The following is an 18,288-nucleotide window of genomic DNA, read 5'->3' as shown; positions in this document are numbered from 1 at the left end:
CCGCAGCCGCGACAGCTCGTGCGGCCGGCCGGGCACCCCGGGCGCGGCCAGCACGGCCAAGGGCAGCCCGAACGGCGAGTGCGGGCGCGGCGAGCCGCAGTGCAGCCCCGCGGGGCCCGAGGGCCCGGCGCGGGGCCCCAAGGTGTCGTTCTCGTGCCGCGGGGCGGGCGCGGGCCCGGGGCCGGCGGACGAGGCGGGCAGCGAGGAGGCGGGCCCGGCGGGGGAGCCGCACGGCAGCCAGGCCAGCTTCATGCAGCGCCAGTTCGGCGCGCTCCTGCAGCCCGGCGTCAACAAGTTCTCGCTGCGGATGTTCGGCAGCCAGAAGGCGGTGGAGCGCGAGCAGGAGCGCGTCAAGTCGGCGGGGGCCTGGATCATCCACCCCTACAGCGACTTCAGGTGCGGCGCCGCGGGGGGCGCGGCGAGCGGGCGCGCACGGTGGCCGTCCTTGGAGAGCCTCGCAGGGCGGGGCGGCGCGCCCCGCGGGTGACCTAGGGGCCCCCTGGTGACCTCAGGCGCGTCCGGGACCCGCCCCGGAATGACCTGGGCGCGCGGGGCTCCGCCCTTGGAGGGGCGCTGGGAGGCGCGCGCGGGTTGCCGCCGTGACCCCGGCGCGCCCCCTCCCGCGCACCTGACATCCCCCGCCCCGCGGGGTGGGCGCACGTCACGGGCCGCAGGACCGGGGTCTGAGGGCGCAGGGGCGGAGAGGACGAATAGAGGGGAACGTGAGCGCCCAGGAGGCGGCGGCGCGGAAGGAGGGAGGAGGGAAGGAAGGGCGCCCGGAGTGGAAGGACGCGCCCGGAGAGGCTGGCGGCGAAGGGGTTAAGCGAACACGGCCCCCTCCCACGGTCGCCACCTGCGCCCCGCGCCGCAGCCAGGCGCGTCCCAGGTCCCCGGGCCTGGACACCGCGTGAGGAGGGGGCACCGAGAGGCCCCGGCGCTATGTCTTCTCTGAGCCGCGTCAGCCCAGCGCCGGGTGGTGTGCCCATGTGTCAGTGGGTGTGTGGATGCTGATGTGGATTAAGCCGGTGGATGCGCGGAAGGGCTCAGAGCGAGGCCCGGCACAGGTCACGGGCTGTGTGTGTTTGCGGTTCTGGCTCCTGGGCGCGCGCATGGCCTGCGAGTGCGAACGGTGCGGATCACTGCAGGCCGTGTGTGTGGTCACGGGCATGTGACCGCGGGGGGCGGGGGTCCTAGGGGTGAGGGCCGAGCGAGGGGGGGAGGCGTGTCGCTAGGGGTGTGTCTGCGGGATGGGTCACTGGTGTGTGCTGGAGAGAGATGGGGTGTGTGAGCGTGTGTGTGCCCGGGCGGGTGTGCTTCGGCGGGCAGTGGGGGCGAGCTGTGTACGTGGGGGATGTGTGTCCGGGGAGCTGGGCGCTGTGGGTCCCGCCGCCGCCGGGTCCGTCTCTCCGCCGGGCGCGGTTTCAGCACCGCGGACAGCAGCCGCGTCCCCTGGGCCGGAGCCCGGTCCGCGACCCCACTGGCTTCTGGGTCCCCAGAGCAGGGAAAGGGGCTGTGGGCTCTCCCCTTCCTTGGCCCTTCCCCAAGCCCCAGTGCTTGACAAACAAGGAAACTGAGGCCCAGGGCACAGAGTCGGGGACAGAGGCTGGAAGGAAGTCTGGGATTCCAACCTCTCAGCCCTCAGCCCTCAGCCCTCCCCTGGGAGGTGGATGCTGGACTGGCTTGACCACTGGCTCAGGTTGTGGGAGAGGCCAAGGTTCCAGGGGCCCCGGGGGGAGGCCCAGATGGCTCAGCGTTCCTCTGTCGACAGTCCAGGCCGGGAGAGCATCTCGGTGCGTGAGATGCGGACAGACTCGAGTCCCAGGCTTCCCGGCCTGCCTGGCCCCACTGTGAATGGACAGCTAGTGCCAGCTGGCTGGGCAGGGACTTCAGTGACATGCTGGGCAGGGGGAGGGGCTGCAGAAGGTAGCCATTCCCCCCGTCCCCTCCGGCGTGTCTGCCTGCAGCGTCCCCTGGGTGGTGGGAGGCCCCGGGCTTCCTCTTGGCTGCAGAGGGGGTTGTGTGTGGCCTGGGGTGAGGGCTGCCCGGAGGAGGTGTTGGGCCTCCCCGTCCTGTGGCCCCCAGTGAGCAGCCACCATGGGACCCTGGGCAGGCCATGCGGTCCGGCTGCACAGATGACGGGTAAAATAGAGGGGAGCAAGCCGGGGCCAGTGTGGGCCGTAGTAGCTGGGACTAGGGGAGCCACAGTCAAATTAAAAACTTAAGGTGTCGCCAAGCTGGGGTGCAGCAGGGCCTCCACAAGCCCCCGTGTTTCGGGAACTGTGCCCCCCCCCAGACCCTTCATTTGATACAGGGGCAGACCCCAAGCACCCGACCGAAGCAACACTTCCTAAACCCACCCTGGGCCGGGCGCTGTCAGAGCACCTGACCAATGTCGATTAATCCTCATGTCAGGAAAGGGGGGCACAGAGAGGTAAAGTCACCTGCCCAAAGCCACACAGCTCATCAGGGGCAGATGGGGGAGTCACACCTGGCCTGCAGGCCCCAGTGTCCACTCTCTTGACCACCAGGCAGCCTGGCCTCTGGCCAGGTCCTGTCCAGGCCAAGAAGAATGGGAGGAAATAGGCATTCTGGGGATCGTTCAAGATGTCAGGGGCGCCCGGGCCCGGGCTGTGGGTCATCTCTATGTTTGCGTGTGTGTGTTCGTGTTTAGAAACCCAGCATGGAGCCTGCGGGTCTGTTTTTCCACGATTGCTTCCCCTTGTGCTCACCACCGTCCCGTTGGGGCCCGTATCTGCCCACCGCATGCGATTGACAAGGGAGGGGGGTGGAGAGGGAGCCCCAGGCCCCCAGGTCCCGCCCGGGCGCGCTGCGGCTCCACTCCCCGAGCTGTGACTCTGTTGCCTGTGGAGCCCGTCCCGTGCGCACGGGCCTGGCACCCGCCTGGCACCAAGAATGGGACAGTTAATGTTGGTGGCCTGGAACAGCCCTGGCCGTGCCGCCCTCTGTGTTTGCAGAGGCCCCAGGGAGGGAGGCTCTTGACAAATGGACCTGGGCAGAGGGAGGTGTCCCCAGGTGGGGGGGCCAGAGAACAGCTGGGCCAAGGCCAGGAGGCAGGAGTGCGTGGGGCCGGCTGCGCTGGGGACAGTGTCCTGGGCGGTCTGCAGAGAGACCTGTGCTGCCTGGGCCTGGCCTCCAGTCCCCGCTGGGCCTCGCTGCCTCGGTTTCCCCAAATGCGGCACTATGAGGGGGAGGTGCATGCCAGCATCTCTCCGGGCCTCAGATCTCACCCCCTTTCTGCTCCCCGTCCGTGGAGCTCGAGCCTTTGCACCCCATCCTCCCAATGCCTGCCCTCCCCCCTCCGGCTCCCGGGTCGCCTCCCCAGGCCGGCCCTGCCTGCCCGTCGGCATGGCCCCATCTGGTGCCCACACTGCCCGCCCGCCCGCCCGCACTCCCTCCCCAGTGGCCTTGCTGCTCAGCGCTGCTCACCTGCCTCCCGGCCCGGCCACGGGCTCACGGCCTGTCGAGGTCCCCGTCCCTCCCCGGGGCCGGGCCACACGGGGGCCCCGGACGTGTCTGGGGACCAGGCGACAGGCACGTGGGGTGCTGGGCGGAGGCGGGTCAGCTCGCGGCCTCGTGTCCCGGGCGGCTCTGGACCAGCCGGGGCTCGCCTGAGGCTGTTCCCGCACCAGCACAGCGGGGCCGCGGCTCACACGCAGCCGTCTTGGGAGGCGACCCTGGAGCGGGCGGGCGGCCGAGGCGCGAGTTCCAGGCACAGAGGGGAGGGTTGGGATCAGGAGGTTTGACTTTCCTTCTTTGGGGACAAACGTGAAAACCAACGGATGAAGGAGGGCAGTGGGCCTCGCGGAGCGCCTGGGGCCTTCTGCGTCTGCCCCAAAATAATTTAAAAAGTAAATGTAGTTAATTCCCGCTCCCTTCACCCGGGTGGCCCTGATTCTGGGGGCCAGACGGGCTCGAACGTACCGAGTCTGAGGTGGTGAAGCAGGAGGTGGTGGGGTGTGGGGGGATGGGTTGTCGGCTTCTCCTGCCGCTTCCCACCGCCTCCTCGGCTGGTCGTCATGGGAGTGACCTGGAGGTCGGGGGGGGCCCTGGTGGGTCTGGGGTTTTCCCTCAGGAGCTCCCAGTCTCCCTAGAGCGAGAGGGTGGGCGGCTGGCTCTTCACCGGCTCCTGAGGCTGTAAGTGCCTCTGGGGTCCGACCCGAGTCTCTCCTGCTGCGGGTGCGTCCTCCCGGGGAGGCCTGAGGGCCGAGAGAGGAGCCGGTCTCTTTTCTGGCCCCAGATGCTGCCCTGTATCTGTGTCCCATCCTCTGGGGCCCCCGGGGGACTGGGACGGTGGAGGGGGGCCGGCTTGAAGAACTGACGACGGGACCAGAGCCCGTGTCCCCCCCACCCAGCTGGCCCGGCGGATCAGCGGGGGAGCAGGATGGGGCTCAGCAAATCCACGTGTCAGCTCACGGGACTAAACCAGCATTATCCAGAGTCGGGGCTGGGGGGCGGGGTCGAGGGTGACTCTGGACCCGGCAGCCAGGCGCTCCGAGCGGGGGGGCCGTGGACAAACCCGTTTCCCAGGCGGGAGGCCCAGGACGCTCTGTGGTCCGTGCGAAGGGTCCGGCCGGGGCTCCTTCCTCTCTCCGGGGGCTTCCCGCCAGAATCTGGAATTTCTGGTCCCTGAATCTCCCACCTGAAAACCTTCACGTCCCCCAGCCCCCTCACGGCCCAGGGGCTCCGGGGCTGCTCCGGGGGTCCCTCAGGCCACCCACTTGCTCAGCTGCACCCTGCTGCACCGACCCCGTCAGCGAACCCACCCCACATCCAACCCGCAGAGGCCATCCGTCTCCTGCCTGGATGCCACCCTCGGCCCCCTTCCTGAACCCCCGCTGCCAGCAGCTTCCCTCTCGCCTGAAACCTCCCACCGTGGTCCCGGAGGCCCCACACCCTCCCTCATCTCCTCTCACCTCCCTTCACTCCCTCTACTCCAGTCCCGACCGCCCGCTGGCCTTGCACCGGGAAGCCCCACAGCAGCCACGGGACCCTGGCACCTGCTGTTCCTTCTGCAGCGAACTGCACCAATCGGCTCCTTCTCCATCATCCGCCCAAATGCCGCCTCCTCCAAGAAGCCCTCCGTGCCCACCCCGGCTAAAGGGCCCCCTGTGAAGCATTCCGTCCATTTATCTGTCTGTGTGGGACGTCCGTCCCACGACCCCGGCTGGGCCCCCAGGTTGGTCCGGTCACCGCGTGTCCTCTGGGCCCAGCGCACAATCGGCCCCACGGCCTGCCCCGTTTTGGGATCGCCTGGGAATCTGGCCTCTTCCCCGGCGAGAGTGTCCCTTTCATAAGCCCTGACGCCGGCTGGGATCCGTGACTCCATATCCGAGGGCTCGGCCCTGACCCTCCATCCCTGATCACCCTTAATCGCCCACTTCGGCCCCTGATCCCGCGGATTTGCTGAACGTAATTCCCACTGCTTCCTGCCCGGTTCTGGCTTCTCGCCCCTCGGTCCTGTGAGGAGGGAGCCGGCCGCCCTTGCCCACAGTGTCCCTGACCACCGGCCGTGGGGCCTTGGCCGAGCTCCCAGGATGCCCCTGCCCAGGGGTGGGGGGCAAAGACCCCCTGGCCCTCGTCTGGCGCCGCCCGCTCTGTCCTGGAGGAACGGGGCACTTGTCACCTCGGGAACTTCAAAGCAAGGGGCCCTGAGTGCCAGAAGCAGGAAGGTGACCCCATGGCCTGAGCTCCAGCCTGGAAGTCTGGCCGCCTGGGTTCTGTCACATAACACTTGCCGTGCCTCAGTTTCTCTGTCTGATGTTCTTGCTGAGCATCCCCCGGGACGGCTGAGCGGCTGCTCCTTGGTCCCAGCCGGGGTCTGACAAGGGAGAGGCTGGCAGCCGCGGGCTGACTGTGCGCCAGGCCCCTGCTGCTGCCTGACTGTGTCCCCCGTGGCCCCTGGGGCAGCCCAACGTGGGAGGCTGCTCCGTCCCCTACCTGGACCCTCTGCCCCAGGCCTCAGTTTCCCCTCTTCCTCCTCCTGCCCCTTCCAGGGGGACCAGGCTGGCTGGAGGGACGAGGGTCAGGGCCCCAGGCCGGGTGGGGGGGGGTCTCCCCATTGGAGCTGGCGGGATGCCCCGGGGATGCGCTGGGCCGTCCTGCCCCTCAGCCCCGCCCTGGTCCCCTGTCCTCTGCACCGGCTGCTCTGAGCCCGGGGACGCCACCCGCCTGGAAGACAGGCCGCACCACGTGACGGCGGGGGGAGGGGGCTGGGCCTCCGGCCTGCAGGGGCCGTTCCCCGGACAGTGGGGGCAGTGGACACGGGGCGGGCCCTGGGGGCTGCGGGCCTGGGTCTCAGTTCTTCGTCCTCACTCCCGGGCTGGGCCACTGCTCCGGTCTGTCAGTGGGGAAGTGGTGCCTGCCCCTCCTTCACCCCACCCCAAGGATAGAAGGGGAGACCGTCAAGTATGCCCTCAGCTCTGTGGCCATTTAGATTGTTTTTAGGCCCTCTTGGTGGTTTCTAGGACACCCCCACCTCAGTGGTTTCTAGACCCCCCTTGTTTCTAGGCCCCCTGGTGGTTTCTAGCTGTCCTCCCCCCCCCCCCCCCCGGCCCCCCCCCGCGGTTGCGCCTCGCCCCCCCCCCCCCCCCCCCCGCCGTGGGCCCCTGGTGGTTTCTAGTCACCCCCATGGTCTCTGGCTCCCTGGTGGTTTCTAGGACCCCCATGGTGGTTTCTAGCTATCCCCCCCGTGGTTTCTAGGCGCCCCGGCCTTCTCAGTTACTCTTTCCTGCTTGCTTGGTCGTGTGCCATGAAGGAGGGAGTCAGGTCTCAGTCCAGAGAGGACTCAGGGCAGGATTAGCTGTGCAGCGGATGCCCTAGGGGTTGGGGACGGGGAGCGGGGCCAGCAGGCAGGTGGGACCCCCAGTCCCGTCGGATGCTGGGCCCTGGGGCTCTGGAGGATGAGCAGATGCCCCAGCACCGGAGTCTGAGCCCCACAGTTCGTCTAGATTCAGGCAAAGGAGGGGTCGAATTTCCAGCAGTCATTTGATTTTGCCCTTCACACGCACCCCCGGGTCACGTGGCCCCGTCTAGCTCTCAAGGTCTTCATCCACCCCGGGCGGGTTTTGCAGCTCCCTCCCCATGGTGGTGAGGCCCCCCGAGGCCGCTCATCACGGGTGGGCCGGGCAGCCTCAGGGGGACCCTCCAAGGCTGCCACTCCCTGGGCTCCCCCCAGATGGATAGAAGAAGAGACTGAGGTTCCCAGAGGCTGGAGGCACTTGCCCAAGGTCACGCCTGCCCGAGGGCAGGAGAGCTGGGTGTCAGCCCAGTCTGGCTGCTGCCTCCCTGGTGTCAGACGCTGGGTCCCTTCCAGGCTCTGGCTGTTGCAGACCGAGCCGCTGTGAACATCTTGGTACAAATCGCTTTTTAATTTTTTTCTCTTCCTCTTGGACAGTTTCCTTGGGCTCAATTCCCCGAAGTGGAACGCCTGGGTCACCAGGCAGGCGTGGCGTTTAATAGCTCTTCCCTCGCAGGGCCGTCCAGAAAGAGCCAATTCACAGCGGCTCCCAAAATAGGGAGCTCACTGAGGCCAGCACTGGATTTGCGGCTTTTTATTTACTTGTGCTAATTTGGGCGAGTCTCTCCAGCCCCTTGGAACCTCAGTCTCTTCTTCTGTTCATGCGAGAGGAGAGGCCCAGGAGTGGCAGCCTTTGAGGTCCGTCCAGGCCCTGTCTGCCCATGTGGGATGGAGCCTTCTCTAAGTGGACGTGGGGACTCCGGCCGTGACGGGGAGGGAGCCGGGCCTACGGGAGGAGGAAACTCTCAAGAGAGCTGAGTGGGCTGACGTGATCCGGGGTGGGTGTCTCTGCAAAGTCAGGGGCAAAATCAAATAAATGACTCTGTTCAGAATTCGAGCCCTCCTTTACTTGAACCTAGACGGGCGTGTGGGTTCAGACCTCCAACCTGGGGCACTTGCTCCTCAGGAGACCCCCAGCCCCCCAGGGTCTTTTTTACAGTGTTAACATATATATAACATGAAATTCAGCAGTTAACAACTTAAAAGTGCACAGTTGAGTGGCATTAAGTATAATTACATTGTTGTGCAACCATCGGCCGATCCATTTCCAGAACTTTCTCATCTTCCCAAGCAGAAACTCCCATTCCCACCCCACCCCCCCCCCAGCCCCTGGCCCCCACGAGCCCGCTCTCTGTCTGTGGATCTGCCTGTTCTGGATGTTTCCCGTCCATGGGGTCCCACGCCGTGTGTCCTTCTGTGTCTGCTTCTCTCCCTGAGCGTCGTGGGTGCAGGTCCCTCCACGTGCAGCCGTGTCAGGGCCTCGCTCCTCTTCATGGCTGCATAATAGTCCAGCGTGTGGGTGGACTCATGTGTGCGTCTCTTCACCCACTGAGGGACCTTTGGGTGTGTCCACCGTCTGGCGCTGCTGTGGGCGCCTGGGTACAGGTGCTTGTTCGAGTCCCGGCTCTCGGGTCCTGGGAGCTGGACCGCAGCGTCAGATGATGATTCTGTTTAACTTTTTGAGGAACCGACAGGCAGTCCTCCCTCGGAGCCGGTTTGATGTGCGTTTGCTCGGTTGCTATGGGGCCGGGTGTCTGTCCCTGTGGCCTTTTGCTGCGTCCGTATGTCCTCCTGGGAACGAGCTTTATTCAGAACACCGTGCCCGGCCGTCAGCAGGTATTTTTTGAATGACCGGGCCTTTCTCTGAGAGCGCTTCCCAGGCGGGGTTTTGGAACCGACCTCGGGGACGTGTATCGTCCTGGGTGTATCGCTCAGGTCCCTACCAAGCTCTCTTCCTCCCTCCTGGACGGGCGCCCCGCCTCCTCCCTGTGTCTGGCCCCCAGGATTGCTTCCTGAAATGGAAACAGCCAGACCCCTCCCCTCAGCCTTCCAGTGCCCCACGTGGAAGCTCGGCCGCGTGGGACGGCGTTGGGACCCCCCAGCCCTGGACATCGGGCTGTGCACATCCAGCTCCCACCCTGCCCTCTCTGGCCCCCATGTCCCCACCGCGCCTGCTGCCCAGCAGGCCCAACGCTCCACATGCCCTCTCCACGCCCAGCTCCTCTCTGCTGCCTCCTTTCTCCTTCTCCCTAATGTTTTCTGGATGCCGACTTGTGCCAGGACTGGGCCAGCGGGAGGGACCCGGGCTGGGGAAACCCAGCGGGCAGTGGGGTGAGTTGGGTGCTGTCTTAGGCGTGGGAGGGCTTCCTGGAGGCGAGGTCCACGCCAGCCGTGAGCCAGGCCGAAGTCTTGGCTTTGCAGGAGGAGGGACGACCCGGGCTGGTCCTCGAAGGCACATGTGCCGGTGGAGACGGCGGTCCGCAGGGGTCACCACGAGGGCAAAGGCGCAGAGCAGTGACGGCCCGCCTCCCCACAGGTTCTACTGGGACTTCACCATGCTGCTCTTCATGGTGGGGAACCTCATCATCATCCCCGTGGGCATCACCTTCTTCAAGGACGAGACCACGGCCCCGTGGATCGTGTTCAACGTGGTCTCGGACACGTTCTTCCTCATGGACCTGGTGCTGAACTTCCGCACGGGCATCGTGATCGAGGACAACACGGAGATCATCCTGGACCCCGAGAAGATCAAGAAGAAGTACCTGCGCACGTGGTTCGTGGTGGACTTCGTGTCCTCCATCCCCGTGGACTACATCTTTCTCATCGTGGAGAAGGGCATCGACTCCGAGGTCTACAAGACGGCGCGCGCCCTGCGCATCGTGCGCTTCACCAAGATCCTCAGTCTGCTGCGCCTGCTGCGCCTGTCGCGCCTCATCCGCTACATCCACCAGTGGGAGGAGGTGAGGGCGGCCCGGGGCGGGGCCGGGGCACAGGGGGCGGGGCCACGGGGACGGGGCGGGGCCACGGATTGGGATTAGGGTTTGATGGACGCAGGGGGTGGGGACACGATACGGGGGCGGGGCCACGGGGACGGGGCGGGGCCACGGATGTGCGATGAGAGCTTGATGTGCACAGGGGGCGGGGCCACGGGGATAGGGCGGGGCCACGGATGTGGGATGAGGGCTTGATGGGCACAGGGGGCGTGGACACGATACGGGGGCGGGGCCACTGGGATGGGCGGGGCCACGGGGATGGGGCGGGGCCACGGATGTGTGATGAGGGCTTGATGGGCGCAGGGGGCGTGGACATGATACGGGGGCGTGGCCATGGGTGGGGCGGGGCTGTGGTGTGCGCAGGGGGCATGGCCAGGGATGCGGTGGAGGGACTTTGATGGGTGCAGGAAGCGTGGCTGTGGGTGTGGGGGCGGGGCCCGTGGTGTGGGGGCGGGGCCGTGATGGTGGCTCTGCTCCGGGCTCCGAGGGTCCAGGGCTGTGTCCCCAGGGAGAAGATAAACCCTGTGACAGGCACAGGAGCAGAGTCATGGGGGGGCCACGGGGTGGGGTCACAGGGGTCCCTACGGGGCAGATCCGCAGGGTGGGGTCACCCAGAGCACAGTGCTGACCCTCGACGCATCCGTGCCCCTTCTCTTCATTCTGTCCTTGAGAGGAGGAATCCATAGTCCGTTGGCAATGGGGAAACTGAGGCTCAGGGAAGCGAAGTCACGCTCCTCTCCCCCAAGTCGGGACCCACCTCCTGCCGCCTGTGCCCAGCGATGTCGCCCTCAGTTTCCAGGGCGGGACAAGGCTCCAGGGGGAAGCGAGTGGGCACGAGGGGGTCCAGAGAGAGAGGGTGGGCGGCGGGCTGGGCAGGGGCCACGTGTCTGCTCTAGGACGTTTCATCCACCAGAAGCAGCTGGGCCTCCCGGGAGCAGGGGCCGCACGGGCCGCGTGAGGGTCGCCGTGCGACGGGGGCGCCTCTCAGAGCGCTGCTGGGGGGAATGTGGGTCCCCTTGTCGGGGAGCGGGGGGGAGCGTCTTCCTCCCGCTTCCCGCTGTCGGGGTGTCTGCGGGACCCTCACGCCGGCCCCTCCGCCCCCAGATCTTCCACATGACCTACGACCTGGCGAGCGCGGTCATGCGCATCTGCAACCTCATCAGCATGATGCTGCTGCTGTGCCACTGGGACGGCTGCCTGCAGTTTCTGGTGCCGATGCTGCAGGACTTCCCCCGCAACTGCTGGGTGTCCATCAATGGCATGGTGGTGAGCCCGCCCGCCCGCCGGCGCCCCGGCCCGCCGCGCAGACAGGGAAACTGAGGCCCCGGCTCAGACCCCAGCGCTCCCACAGGAGTGCGCAACGCCTGAAACCCCCCATCAGGGCCCCTCGCGGCTCCGGTCCCCACTTTGAGCCTCTCAGACCCCAGACCAATGAGACGCACGTCCTTGACCGCGACGGCTGTGTCACCAGGGATGACATCGTCCCGTTACTTTTTTTACCAGGTCGCCTCCACTTTTTTATTCACGTGCATTTATTTAAAAGACCGTTTTATGTCCTGACCCTCCAGTGGGAAAGTGCCTCATGGGCCAGAAATAAAAATCGATGGAGGGAGGCCCAGCGCCTGGGTGCGGGCAGGCGTTAAAGTCGGGTGGGCACCACGGGGAGACTTTCTCCCGCCCACTGGGTGCGTCTGGGGTGGGGGGGGCATGCGATGTGCGTGGAGTCACGCACAGAGCAGGTGGGCGCTGGTGGGCGCGGAGCGGCAGAGGGCGCCCGCCCGGCGCCTGGCACAGCTGCCGGCTGAGGCGGCTCATTGTCTGGCGGACACGCGGGCCTGCTGTGCTGTTTCCTGAATGGGGCCCCGCCACCCCTCCCACGGCCGGGTCAACCGAGGACTGGCAGGGGGTCCTCCCGGGCCCTCTGGCCCGATCCCAGTGTCCCCAGCTCACCGCCCCTGGGGATCCTTGGAACTTCTACATGCTCTCAGCCTCACAGACACTCTGATGAGAGGCTGAGAGGGGGGGGGGGGGGGGGCTCCTGAGCCCCCAGGGCCAGACTGTGGCCCTTCTGAGCCTCAGTTTCCCCAAGAGTGGAGTGAGGAGGCGGCTTCAGACCTGCCCCTGCCGCTCGCTCGCTGTGACATGCACACATCCTGTCACCTGCCTGAGTCTCAGTTTCTCTCGGTTACCTTTGGACACGGGGAACTCACCACCTCGGGTGCCCGGGGGAGGATGGGCAGGCGGGGCCCTTGGGGTCGGGTGGCTCCCTGGGGGCCGTGAGCCCCTACCCACCCGCCCCCCTCCCCCGCGGCCTTGCAGAACCACTCGTGGAGCGAGCTCTACTCCTTCGCGCTCTTCAAGGCCATGAGCCACATGCTCTGCATCGGGTACGGGCGGCAGGCGCCTGAGAGCATGACGGACATCTGGCTGACGATGCTGAGCATGATCGTGGGCGCCACCTGCTACGCCATGTTCATCGGCCACGCCACGGCCCTCATCCAGTCGCTGGACTCCTCGCGGCGCCAGTACCAGGAGAAGGTCTGAGAGGGGAGGCGTGGCCCTGCCCCGGGTCTGGGGGTTTGGGGAGGCCACCCCGCCATCCTTCCAGGTCCTGAGGGGGGTGGAAGCCCAGGAGGGAGACAGGAGTGAGGGGGTCAGAACGGGACGGGGCCAGGCCAGGGGCGTCACCCTGGGGCAGAAGGCACAGGGGGCACCTCTGTAGGAGGTGGGGCTCTCGCGGGGGTCTCTGGGCCGGCTCACGAGGGGCTGGGACGGGGAAGCGCCCAGCAGGGTGGCTGGAGGACACACCACGCGGCTGGGCCCCAGGGGAAGCCTCGGGGAAGCGAGGATGCCGGGCCTCTCGGATCTGTCCTCGGGGTGGGGGGCCTCCATGGGGCTAGTCCTGGGGCTGGGGGCCGAGAAGGGCCGAGGGAGAGCGAGCATTGAGCCTAGCTTCACTCTCCCCTCTGTGCCTCAGTTTCCCCTCCGTAAGGCCCAGGGTGAGCTTGGGCTCCCCTGCCAGACGCTGCCCCGTCTGTCCCGCCCCACTGCCCCCTCGCCAGCCTGGCTGGGCAGCCGCGAGCCCCCCCGCAGTGCCAGCCGGGTCGGCCGGGTCAGCTGGGCCCGGTGCCAGCGCCCCGGCTGTCCGGAAGCCGCGGGCCTCGCACCCAAACAGGAGCTGGTGCCGCCACCCGCCCGCCGTCACGGGTTCCGCTGAGCTCAGGGCAGCTGTGGCCGGGGCGGAAGCGGGGCCGGGGCCCCCCTGGGGCACCGTCCTGGAGACAGCAGGGCCTGGCACCCCCACCCTGCTCAGAGGGGTTGAGCGGCGGTTTCTAGAAAGGTCATCGGGAGGGGGGCTGGGGCCAGCGGCCGAGACTGGGGTCTCTGGGACAGAGTCCAGCATCTCGGGGGACCCCTCTGAGGGCCTGGGGCCCCGGGGGGGGTTGCCAGATAAAACTCAGGACGCGGGAGTGACCTTTCACGTTGGCCCGTCCCCACGCCACGCCAAACTCGTTGCCTGTGTGTCTGACGTCCAATGGAGCCGGGCATCCTGGGTCTGTCGCTGTGGTCGGGGGTCCCAGCGGGGATGCTGACGCGGCCCCCCCCCCCTTACAGTACAAGCAAGTGGAGCAGTACATGTCCTTCCACAAGCTGCCCGCCGACTTCCGCCAGAAGATCCACGACTACTATGAGCACCGCTACCAGGGCAAGATGTTCGACGAGGACAGCATCCTGGGCGAGCTGAGCGGGCCGCTGCGCGAGGTGAGGCGCGGCCTCTGGGCAGAGCAGGAAGGACTGAGGCCACAGTGGTGCCTGAGGGGGCGGCTCAGAAGGATGGAGCGGGGAGGCGGCTGGGGGTGAGCCTGTGGGCCCCAGGGGAGCGCGCGGCTGGGACACAGGCCCGGGGTCGGGGGGGGGGTGGGGCTCTGAGGCTTCTTCCTGGGGGGCACTGACTTCACTGTGTTTGATAATTTTCACTCGTTCGTTCATTCATTCATTCATTCATTCATTCCTTCATTCATAGACAGACCTCACAGACCAGAACATGCGTAAAACTCAGCGGGTTTTAGCGCAGTCAGAGTGGTGCAGCCACCACCATTGCCTACACTCCTATCCCCCAAAGGACACGGGTGCCCGTGGGCCATCTCCCCCCGCCCAGCCCTGTATTTGGCCGTTACGTAGCTGTCCACACGGCTCCGTGTTCAGAGGTTTCCCGGCTTCCGTCCGGCCCTCTGCCCGCCGTGTCCCCCGTCTCCTCTTTAACACGAAACCAGGGTGCACGCTTGGGGGTGTGGGCCCCTCGCTCAGCTGCCTGCCCCGGATCCGGACGCCAGGCATTGGGTCCCCCGGAGTGGGCTGCGCGTTGCGGGAGGAGCCTCAGGCCAACCCCCAGCACCGCCGGCCCCTCAGAGCTGTTTTATTTGCGTTTCTCTGCGACCTGTCATGACTTTTGCTGTTTTTCTGCAGGCCTTCGGGCCTTTCTGTTGTTTTCAGCAATTCCAGCTGGAGGACTTCAACTCTTTCTGACACAGATTTCCATCCCGATGGCCCTTTGTCTATTAACTTTTTTTTTTATTTTTTGGCTGTGGTGGAGTTTTAGGCTGCACACAGCAGGTGCTCCACGTGCGCTTTGCTGTATGCAGTAGGTGCCAAATGTGTGCTTGCTGTGCAGAGCAGGTGCTCAGCACCTTCTTAGTATGGACAGCAGGCGGGCGATACATACTTGCTGTGCAGAGTCGGCTCCGATACCTGCCTGCTGTATACAGCAGGTGCACAATACTTGCATGGCACGCCCAGGTTCTGGGGGCATTCACCCACGCTTTCTTCCAGCCCTGGTGTAGTTTCACACCGCACATGTGGACCCCTGACCCCTCTGGAGTCAGCCCTGGACCGTGACGTGACAATAGGATTTGGGCTCCTCTTCCGCCGCGGGGCGGACACGTCCGGCTTCGCCCCGTGACCGGGGCCACTTCTGCCTTCAAGTCCAGCCCCGTTGTGCTTGGGTCTATTTCTGGCCGTCTGCTCCATGGGGGTCGAGCCCCCGCCGCCTGAATCAGAGGCTCCCCACTCGTCTCGGCGGCTGGGAGGGCCGGCCCGGCCCTCGCTCTCCTCTTTCACCGGCTTCCTGCTCTTTGTGCTGCGAATTGTGCCGTTTTGCTGTTTCGCTGGTTTGTCCTAAATGCACTCGACCAGCTCCTGTTCCTGAAAGCACACCTGGTGGCATTTCACTGGGGTCGCGTTACGTCACGAGTGGACGGCGGGGGGGACGTCTCTGGTCCTCACGACGGTCAGAGTCCCGTGTGCGGCACCGCGTGTCCCACTCCCCTCTGTGCCTTTGGGAGTGTTTCTGAGTTTTCTTCAAGGAGTTTGGACGTTTCTTGTCAGATTCAGGCTGTGCCTTTCGGCTGAGGTCCTGGTGATGGTGTGAGTGGGGTCGTCTCCCCCGTTTTAGCTTCTGCTGAGAGGGTTTGGTTTGTAAATGTGGAGGCTCTTGATTTCTTCTCAAAGTGAGCTCCCTTCTGACCGAATGCGTCCTCCGGCACAGCGTCCGTGCCGCAGGGCTCTTCACGGATGGGCGAGGAGTGAAACCCCCGTGTGACGCCTCCCAGATCACACGTGTGACGACTCCGGCCCCCAGGAGCCTCTTTGCCCAGGGCAGCCGTCACCGGACGTCCATCCACCCGATTGGTTTTGAGGTTCTTGGTTTCCACGTTGACTTTTTTTTATCACTTGCTATTTTGACAAACTTCCCACATTGTTACCGCTTCCCACTGATTCTTTAGGGTTTCCGGGCGGTCGCATCAGCAGAGGCAGTTTTACTTTTCCCTTCCCATTCCCTATGTCTCCGAGTGCCTTTTCTTGTCCAATCGTGTCACCCGGCGTCACCAACACGGAGTTACGTGTGGGGAATCTGTGCGCGTCTGTTCTCGCTCCTTTCATGGCAAAACCTCCAGTGTCTGCCTGTTAAGAAAGATGGATTTCGGGGCCGGCCTGGTGGAGCAGTGGTTAAGTGTGCATGTTCCGCTTCTCGGCGGCTTGGGGTTCGCCGGTTCAGATCCTGGGTGCGGACGTGGCACCGCTTGGCACGCCATGCTGTGGTAGTCGTCCCGCATAGAAAATAGAGGAAGATGGGCATGGATGTGAGCTCAGGGCCAGTCTTCCTCAGCAAAAAGAGGAGGATTGGCAGCAGATGTTAGCTCAGGGCTAGTCTTCCCCCCCAAAAAAGAAAGATGGATTTCAGGTTAAAGTGTTGAACTTTCACAGACAAAGAAACTGAGGGTCCGAGAGGTGAACCGGGCCCAGAGGTGGGGCGAGACGGGAGGCGAGAGCGGGCCGTGTGCTGATGTGGCCCCACCTCCCGACCCTGCAGGAGATCGTCAACTTCAACTGCCGGAAGCTGGTGGCCTCGATGCCGCTGTTTGCCAACGCTGACCCCAACTTCGTCACGGCCATGCTGACCAAGCTCAAGTTCGAGGTCTTCCAGCCGGGCGACTACATCATCCGCGAGGGCACCATCGGGAAGAAGATGTACTTCATCCAGCACGGCGTGGTCAGCGTGCTCACTAAGGGCAACAAGGAGATGAAGCTGTCCGACGGCTCCTACTTCGGGGGTGAGCGTCGGCGGGCCCCCACCCGGGGACGGAGGAGGGGGTGGGGCGGCTGGTGGGCCTCCGGAAGGGGCTCTGGGAGGCCAGAGCACACCCGTGGTGGCCGGGAGGGCCCCGAGGGTGGCCGGGGGCAGCCGGGTGTTGCCCGGCGGCTGAGGACGCCTCCCCGCACTGCGCGCAGAGATCTGCCTGCTGACGCGGGGACGGCGCACGGCAAGCGTTCGGGCTGACACCTACTGCCGCCTCTACTCACTGAGCGTGGACAACTTCAATGAGGTGCTGGAGGAGTACCCCATGATGCGGCGGGCCTTCGAGACGGTGGCCATCGACCGCCTGGACCGCATCGGTGAGCAGCTGCGGGAGGGGCTGAGGCTTGGATGGGAGGCAGCGGGGCCAAGCTGACCCTCAGGGCCCCCCTGGTCCCCAGACCGGATCCTCTGACTTGCTTTCTCCCCTGGCCAAATGCAGCCCGTTTCCCAGAAAATCTGGGTGTCCCCAGCTGTCAGAACTTCTGCTCACTTGGCAAACATCTGTTGAGCACCTTGTGTGCCAGGAGGTGTAGACGGTGAGCCGCGGGGCCGGCCCTGGGCCGCCCTCAAGAGGCTTCTGTTGTGGAGGAGGGGCTGGGGGTGGTGGTGGTGGGGGGGCCCTTGTAGTGCTGAGTGGAGACCAGGAGGAGGAGTGACCAGACAGCAAGGGAGAAGGTGTATTCTAGGAGTGGACACGGCATATGCAAAGGCCCTGAGGTGGGGGCGAGGCCTGGCAGCTGGGAGGAGGGAGTCTGGGGTACAGGAGGGGCCTCGTGGGCTGTGGGGGAGGAGTTTGGACTGTCAATCAGGAGCAATGAGGGTCACAGTGATGCTAGGCAGGGGAGGACCTGGTCAGATTTGCGTTCCAGAGGGGTGGAGGTGGCCTTGCCTGCAGGGGGAGGCAGGGACCTCAGAAACTGTTGAGGTGAAGCCCTAGGGACTTGCTGATGACGAGACCCAGGATCAGGGAGGTGGCCCCTGGGGCTATTTGTGGGAATAAAGATGACGGCTGGAGAAGCAGGCCTGGGTGGGGGGAAGAGATGTTAGAGGGAACACTTCCCAGTACACAGGCAGTGCTCAACACGTTTATGGACAACCGGCACTTGACAACCTGCTGTGCACAGTAGGCACTCAGCACATTCTGTGTAGATGGTAGGCACTCAGCACTGGCTGTGCACAAGCATGTGTTCTGGGTGTGATGCTGTACACAGCAGGTGCTCAGTACATGACTGCTGTGCACAGCACACTCATGCTTGCAGTATGTAGGAGGAGCTCCCACGTGTGCTTCCTGTGTACAGTGGGCGCCCACACCTGCTTACTCTACATGGCAGACACTCATACTTGCTCGCTGTATGTAGGAGGAGCTCCCGCGTGCTCGCTGTATACAGCAGGCGCCCCTGCCCTCCTGGTGTATGAAGGAGGAGCTCTCCTGGACGCTCGCTGTATGCAGTGGGCGCCCACACCTGCTTACTCTACTCAGCTGACACTCATACCCTCTCGCTGTATACAGCAGGCGCCTGCCCGCCGCGCTGACCCCCCCCCCCCCCGCAGGCAAGAAGAACTCGATCCTGCTGCACAAGGTGCAGCACGACCTCAGCTCGGGCGTGTTCAACAACCAGGAGAACGCCATCATCCAGGAGATCGTCAAGTACGACCGCGAGATGGTGCAGCAGGCGGAGCTGGGCCAGCGCGGGCTCTTCCCGCCGCCGCCGCCGCCGCAGGTCACCTCGGCCATCGCCACGCTGCAGCAGGCCGTGGCCATGAGCTTCTGCCCGCAGGTGGCGCGCCCGCTCGTGGGGCCGCTGGCGCTCGGCTCGCCGCGCCTCGTGCGCCGCGCGGCC

At 65.5% G+C, this 18,288-nt stretch overlaps 1 protein-coding gene across 1 annotated transcript in view; it reads left to right on the top strand.

The window, feature by feature from the left end:
• The window catches only part of HCN2 (hyperpolarization activated cyclic nucleotide gated potassium and sodium channel 2), a 23,513-nt gene that overhangs the window by 4,141 nt on the left and 1,084 nt on the right, over nucleotides 1-18,288 (top strand). The window contains exons 2-9 of the mRNA XM_046638341.1: nucleotides 7-396; nucleotides 9,354-9,777; nucleotides 10,915-11,076; nucleotides 12,130-12,348; nucleotides 13,426-13,572; nucleotides 16,181-16,421; nucleotides 16,600-16,764; nucleotides 17,999-18,285. Of these exons, the coding sequence (XP_046494297.1) occupies nucleotides 7-396; nucleotides 9,354-9,777; nucleotides 10,915-11,076; nucleotides 12,130-12,348; nucleotides 13,426-13,572; nucleotides 16,181-16,421; nucleotides 16,600-16,764; nucleotides 17,999-18,285 (2,035 nt within the window). The remainder of the gene's footprint in view (nucleotides 1-6; nucleotides 397-9,353; nucleotides 9,778-10,914; nucleotides 11,077-12,129; nucleotides 12,349-13,425; nucleotides 13,573-16,180; nucleotides 16,422-16,599; nucleotides 16,765-17,998; nucleotides 18,286-18,288) is intronic.

This window comes from Equus quagga, chromosome 14 (genome assembly GCF_021613505.1).
Source record: "Equus quagga isolate Etosha38 chromosome 14, UCLA_HA_Equagga_1.0, whole genome shotgun sequence".
Taxonomy (NCBI): domain Eukaryota; kingdom Metazoa; phylum Chordata; class Mammalia; order Perissodactyla; family Equidae; genus Equus; species Equus quagga.
The sequence above is the reverse complement of the archived record's forward strand: the minus strand, read 5'-3'. Positions and strand labels throughout refer to the sequence as shown.